At 54.3% G+C, this 6,949-nt stretch overlaps 1 protein-coding gene across 1 annotated transcript; it reads left to right on the top strand.

Annotated features, from left to right (window-relative positions):
* Positions 1-277: 277 nt before the first annotated feature.
* Positions 278-4,959, top strand: COCSUDRAFT_58558 (hypothetical protein; the record flags this gene model as incomplete). The annotated part of the gene is made up of 7 exons (XM_005643750.1): positions 278-378; positions 642-858; positions 1,166-1,451; positions 1,675-1,763; positions 2,168-2,254; positions 2,740-2,856; positions 3,178-4,959. The coding sequence occupies 7 exons, from the start codon at positions 278-280 to the stop codon at positions 4,957-4,959; spliced, it is 2,679 nt and encodes an 892-aa protein (XP_005643807.1).
* Positions 4,960-6,949: the final 1,990 nt, after the last annotated feature.

The following is a 6,949-nucleotide window of genomic DNA, read 5'->3' as shown; positions in this document are numbered from 1 at the left end:
GCCTTGCTTTTCACCACCAGCAACCATCACAAAAGAAGACTGAGGTTCCGAGGGTCGAGAAATTGATAGACATGCATGGGCTCCAAAATCTTTGTTACGTCGGAAGTTGATTTCGAGCAAGAAAAATGAAATCGTGACACCTTATGTGAAATATATGTGGTGTGAAACAAATGCCGTGCTTGGGAGACACATCTCATTTTTGTGCAGGACGTAACTGTTCACCATCTTGCACGTATAACTGTCCTGAAATAATGCTTGTGCCGTCTTGGACAGTCTGATGGACGCACGAGAAGATGCCAGTGCACGTGAAACAGCTGCCTTTGTCCTGCAGTATCTGACAGACTCAGAATTCACCAAGACTACCAAGTCCTTTAAACGGTAAGGATGTTCCTGCGGAAAAGCATTTCAGTTCTGGATGAGTCTTGCTTCTCAGTGGATTGCTGGCACCACAAATGTTCTAAATACAAGTCCTCCTCTCGCCATGTCGTGTGTATCACTATTCGTCGGTGTGGGGATGCACACTCCATCCTGGATGCCTCTAAGAGCCTTTTAGTGTCTTTTCTCTGTGGACTTCTCTGGAGTTTCAGAGCATACAGCAACCATTAATCAGCTTTCATCACAGCTTGTGCCTGTGCCTGCAGAGAGGCGAAGCAGCTCCTACAACGTGTGGGCCAGCTGCCCCGAGGGCTCAAGCCTTTGGGAGAGATCATCTCGGAGTATGTGGCCTTGAAGGAGGCCCATCTGCAGAGGGAGCAACTCCTGGCCAGCAATGCAGCGCTCCGGGATGTGTTCCATGTCATCGAATCCCATGCTGCTGCTGTTTCACAAGCAGCAGCCCTGCAGGATCATACACTGCGGGTACGAGCTCATCAAACTCGCGCTCCAGCATCCAAATGAGTGTATTGCTATGAGCGCTCTTCCTGCTGTCCATAAAAAATGTCAGAACACAAAATTAGCACATGCCGCAAGTATGGAGGTCGAAGAGGGCATTCCCATGGAAGAGACCATTTGTAGGGGCAGTTTTGAGGGGCAGTGTCTCGAGGACCTTCTCTAATTAAAACCCAGCACTTTCTATGGGGACCCAGCAGAATCAAGGTAGAAAAGAATATTACAAGTAACATCCATAAATCATGTTCATACCCTCACTGTTTGCTGTGGTCAACAGCAGCAGCCGGGAGCCACACCAGCACCAGCAGGACAGCAGAGGAAGAGGCAGCGTCAGAGCACAGCGAAAGAGTCGCAAGGCGGCAGCGCAGAACCCTTTGAGCCCCCACAGGATGCGATGTACGGGGGATCGGAGGATGCAGGGTTTGGCGGGGATTTTAATGACGCGCAGCCGGGGGATGCGCATAATAGCATCAGCCCGCGCAAGACGCTGCGCAAGCGCGCGCCCAGGAAGCGCAAGAAGGCGGCAGCTGCCGGGGAAGCTGCGGCGCAGCTGGATCAAGCTGGTAGGATCTATATGACCTCCAGCTTTTTTCAGCTGTTAGCCTTGCCTATCAATACAACATCTGTATCATCATCAGAAAATAGCATGGCTGCTTGCCCTTTGCAAAGTACCCTTGATAATGCAGTGTATGCTGTGCGTAGAGCCCACTGGCATCCGGTTAAATGGCTTATTAAAGTTCACTTTTTGCACGGGGAGACAGCAAATGTCTGTGTATTCTGCGGCAGGTGATGGATATGGTGCGAGCATGATGGATCTGCTGAACCTGCCCATCAACGAGCGCGCCCTGGAAAGCCTGCTGGCCGGAGAGTGGCAGGTGGGTTCCTTGATCTACAGCCACCAATCCCATACTCCAGACTGACTTGAACAAAGCACCTGACACAGTGAAATTGCCACAGAACTTGGTTGACAGCGGAGCTATGTGCGTGAAGGATTTTGTCGCCAGCAGAACAACCTGCCAAGGGATGCAATAAGTATATTGCAGGAAACAGTGGAGCGGGAATGTGCTGTAAGATTGCGCTTTGAGAAAACTTGTTTATTTTATTCTGGAGACCTTTTGGGAGCCACTCAAGGCTCATTGGTCTTGTGGGCAGTCTGTCACTGTCCATCTTCACATCACAAACTTCTGATGTGTCTGCAATTTGTTAACATCGAGTGGGAATATACCGCAAGATGCATGTGATGGCAGGGGTCTCAAATGAGGGGCAATGCTGTGTGCAGGGGCGCTTTGCAGAGGGTCTGGCGAGTTGCATCAACGGCCGCCTGGGGCCGCAGCAGCAGCAGGAGCTCGAACAGCTCGCTGCACAGGTGCCGAAGTGTCCCTAGTCCTCTTATTAATATTAATATTATTATTTTATTACACGCTTTTCCTGCCAAGAGGCAAGGTGCGTCCTGCAGACAAGCTGCAGGTAAAGGCTGCCACCATCCTACCCCTTGATGGACTCGCCAGATCCAAGCAAGACCCAATCATTTTGTGGGCACGGTGCTCAGTATTGTACTGCCCCCCGTCAGCTGGGGCCAATATCCTCTCAGCTTATAGAGCACCAAAAATCTGGACGCAGCAGCACATGATGGCTGTGCAGCATTCTTTTATTAGAGATGACCCCTTATGTTCTGCACAAGGGCTCTGCCGCACTCATCAAGTCTTCTACAGACACATCCACTCCACTGGGAGCTTCGAGACACTTCAGCAATGTGTGCAGCTTTCATGTCCCTCACGCTGCCCAAGGTCACCAAATCGGCATTTAGCTGACATCGGGGCAGGTTTTTACTTAAAGTTTGTACCTTCACAGGAGGCGGCGGCCGGGCTGCCGATGTATGATGAGGCGGAGATGAACACGTGGATGGAGTCGCTGACTGGGGACCCTGGCATGGCTGCACTGCTGGAACCCATCGTGGCCCCCTCTCAGGTCTGCCCTCCCTAATGGGAAATCTTTGTGACCTTTTCTGTTTGCTTATTTGGGCGCAAGATGGGCTCTCTCCCAGGCTGCTTGCTGGATGTGGAAACTTCCTGCGGCATATTTCATATGGAACTTTGACACCCCTTTCATGATCTGACTGACCAACTGAGGGCAAGCGATCTTGAAGTGCCCTCATCCGATGGCGGCCCATGAATGAGAGTTTATCAGAATTCCACGTGATGTATGCGCACAGGAATCTTCGACCTTTTTTACCTGTTGCAGAAGTCAGATTTGGCCCTAGCTGAGCTGCTTGCGGTATTTTGCTGACAGGATGCGCAAGGCAGCGACCATGCGGATGACGTGCATGTAGCAGTGCCAGATGACATGCAGCTTGCAGAGGCACATGATGGCGGCCCTCTCGAGCAGCCACCTGCAGATGCTTCTCTGACAGAGCCAGATCACGCGCAACCAGGAAGCCAGCAGGAAGGATGCCCCTCCACTCAGGAGCCTGATCAGGCCGCGCCGGCAGCTGCGCGGGAGCTGCCGCCACAGCCGCCTGTACAGGCAAGCGCCCAGAAGGCTCGCCGTCGGCTGAGTCTGGAGCCGACGGCGTTCACTGCAGCCACGGCACTGCATTCTACCGCCCCAGAGCAGCTGCCGCAGGCGCAGCCGCATGCGGGCCCCTCACAGGCACAGCGGATGGAGCATCAGAGGGAAGCATCCGGGGCGGTCAGTGCAGGGCCTGATGCGGCGGCGGCTGCGACAATGCGCGACGAGTTGTTTGCTCCGCCGCCGGGGAGCTCGCCAGCTGAGGGCGGATCAGCAGGAGGAGAGTTGCAGAGAAGAGGTCAGAGGAGATTGAGCGCTGAGGCAAGGGCCACTCCCAAGCTGAGCGCCTTCCTGGCAGACCCGATGAGCACCCTGGACGGCTTCCCGGCGCACATCCTCGCCGCAAAGACCGCGCAGCCGCCGCAGCCTGCCGCGCAGCCGGCGCTGTCGGGAGGAGAAGCTCCTTCAGAGTCGCCACCAGTGCAGCAGGCAGCGGAGGCACAGCGGAACGGAAGGGGCAGTGCAGACGTGGCCACGCCCGCACCGCAGCTAGCCAGCCGAGAGGGCACCAATGGCTTCTTTAGCAATCCAATCAGCACGCTGGCCGGCTTTCCTGGCGATATTCTGCGGCATGCAACCGGCGGCTTGTCATCCTTTGGGGCACGCTTGCAGCCACAGGGGCCGGACGCGCAGACATCAGCGGGAGGGAACGTCTCTACAAACACACCGCCGCCGGGCGAGAAGGGGCAAAGCGCGCAGCAAGGAAACCAAAACAGTGCTACGGCCACAACGCAGCCGGCAAGCCGAGAGCGCAGCGTCTGCTTCTTTGGCAATCCAATCAGCACACTGGACGGCTTTCCTGTGGATATCCTTCGAGAGACAGCGTTCTCCTTCAGAGGGAGTGCAAAATCCGATGCAGCGATTCCTCCGCCCGCATTCAGCAATCTATCGTTTCTGGACGCGATGCCGACGGTGGATGGCTTCTCGCGCGGCGCGTCGCCAGGAGAAGCTTCAGGGCAGCTGCCGGGAAGCGGCGCAGCGGGCGCGCTGTCGCCGATCCCGCTGCGGCTCGCGGCGGACGGCTGGCTTTCAAACGGATTGAGTGGGATTAGTCGCCATGATGACTTACCCGCGGCCGCCGCCAGCACGTTTCGAGATACCGGCGCGGCCGCCGCCGCGGCGGCCGTGCGGCAGGGGAGGGAAGACGCGCGCAGCTTCCAGGAGCGCGGCATCTGGCGCACGGAGGAGAGCATGGATGCAGTGCTTAATCAGGACGCCTTTGAGGAGCCCTCCTCAGCGCCAACAGCCAAGGCTGGACCTACAAAACAGGTGACAGCAGCAGACAAACCAGCAGCAGCAGCTGCACAGGATGCAGCCAAGGATGCAGCTCCAACAGACTTCAGGGGCTTACAGGCCAGGATAAGCGGCGGGGGAGCTGCCTTGGCGGCAAGCACCTGCGCGCAGCAGCAGGCAGGAAGCAAGGCCACTGCACTCGGCGGTGTCTTTGCGGGAGGCGCCTCCGTTGAGACGCTGGATGCCTTCATGAGGTCCCTCAAGTACTGAACAGGATTTCTGCAAGAAAGTGGAAGGAGTTTCAGGTGTGACATGTGCGACTCGCTCGGAGCAATGCTGTATCGTTGGTCCTCATTCACTGACCACTGGTAGCAAATTAGATGACTTTGGCCATGAGTACTTGGGATATGGAATGAAACTAATGACTAGATAAACAGATGAAGCAGACCAGTATGAGGGCCTTGTACTGGTCATTCCATGTGTGCCATGCACATGAGTGACCATGGAAGACGAATGACTGTTCAGAGCTGAAGCCTCCTTTGGCAGATACGTCATTACCACATGCTGCATAATCTGGGATGATATGATCTTTCTCTGACAGGTCGTCATTATAAGAGCTGAAACACGCACTTTGAGGACAAAAAATTCTTTTCTGTCACACTTTGATCAGATTTTCATCAGGTATGGGCAAGTACACGAAGATTGCCGCTCTGGCGCTCGTCTTGGTTGCGATGTTCGCCATGGCGAACGCAGCCCGAGTTCTGCTTGACGCCTACGACGATTGTTACAACGGTGAGAATCCTACGCAAAACTTTACGGTCTACAGAATAGGCTTCGCGTTACAACACTAAGGCAAAAAAATTGACTTCATGCTCTAAATGCGGCCTGGCCTGGCTGACGCAGCAGATTGCACTTTGCAAAGCGAAATAGGCCAGTATCATGCGTTGAAGAAATGAAGATTAGCTTCCCACCCAAAGGCAAGCTAGCTTGTGTGTGGCGTTCGGTTGTTGCCCGGGAAGGCTAGCAACAGCATTCAAACTCTATTGCTGCTTGTCTACGGACTCTAACATGAGAACAGCAAGATTCCAAGCTGACGGGACATCAGCTGAGCTTCCCTGAATATGCTGACAGGTTGGGCCGTTTGGAAGGCTGGTGGATGCCGCGGGGCGTACACGTGCAACGGCTGTAAGTCCCTCAGCTGCTTGGGAAATGTTGCGATTTCTCAAGCGCACTAGCTTGCCGAACGTCCTGAGCAGGCTTTGTTTGAGTGCTGCACTGAATTGATCTTTTAAGACCACATCGCTTTGCTGGGCATTCCAACAGCTGCAATCACACGGTCGTCTCCTGGATTTCCGACCCCGTTTTCTGTGCCTGCAGACGTCTACGAGTGCTCTGGCCGCTACTGGGATGGCAGGCGCTGGTGAGAAAACACTTCTGCCTTGACTAGCTGCACGGAGAAGACAGTTCAACTTGTACATGTTTGACCCTCTATTCGCGCTAGTCCTCCTGCTTGATGAGCTCTCAGGCTGATCTCATCAGCACTAGTGCTAGCGACTGCCGTACACTGAAATAGCCACTGCCATACTCCTTACAAAAGAGGGAGTGCTGAGGAGGTAGTTCTGCGCAGGTGGGGTGTGGGTGAGCGTGGCGGCTTCTGCGCGGGTCCTGGCTGCCCCGGATGAGCTCATCGCTGACTTATCCCAGTTGATTCTGAGAGGCGATCAGCAATGACCGGCTGACGCGCTTTTGGACAGCACAGCTGCTTCCGGTTGTGACGGAATGCTGACTACTGATATGCAGAGCAACATTGACCAGGCACTGTGATTGCGTGTCGGTGCAGTGATGATTGGAACAGAGGGCGAATGAGCATTGCATGCGTGCCAGAACCACTTGAATATTGTAATAGAGCTTTTGTGCCCATGTTTTAGAACACTGGCAGCCAAGAAAGAGTGAGCAGTTGCACTTGGTGATGCTTGTCCCTAGGACGCTGTCCAACATGGATCACTTAGGCTGACGTGCGACTCCACGCTGTAGCATGTCCTGACAGCAACTTGCGGATGACAGTCAGACCTGACTCATTCTGTGACTCACTCGGAGCCTGTTGCAGATACTCTGCCAAACTTTTGAGAACTTATCACTGCAGTATGAGCTGAGTATGAGTCTGCAAACAATTGTGCCAGCAGAATCTTGAGTAGAATCTGATAAATTCATGGCAGCTGCAGAAGAATGGCAAACATCAAAGTACAATGGTCATCATGGT

The sequence above is a fragment of the Coccomyxa subellipsoidea genome (assembly GCF_000258705.1).
Source record: "Coccomyxa subellipsoidea C-169, whole genome shotgun sequence".
NCBI lineage: Eukaryota > Viridiplantae > Chlorophyta > Trebouxiophyceae > Coccomyxaceae > Coccomyxa > Coccomyxa subellipsoidea.
The sequence above is the reverse complement of the archived record's forward strand: the minus strand, read 5'-3'. Positions and strand labels throughout refer to the sequence as shown.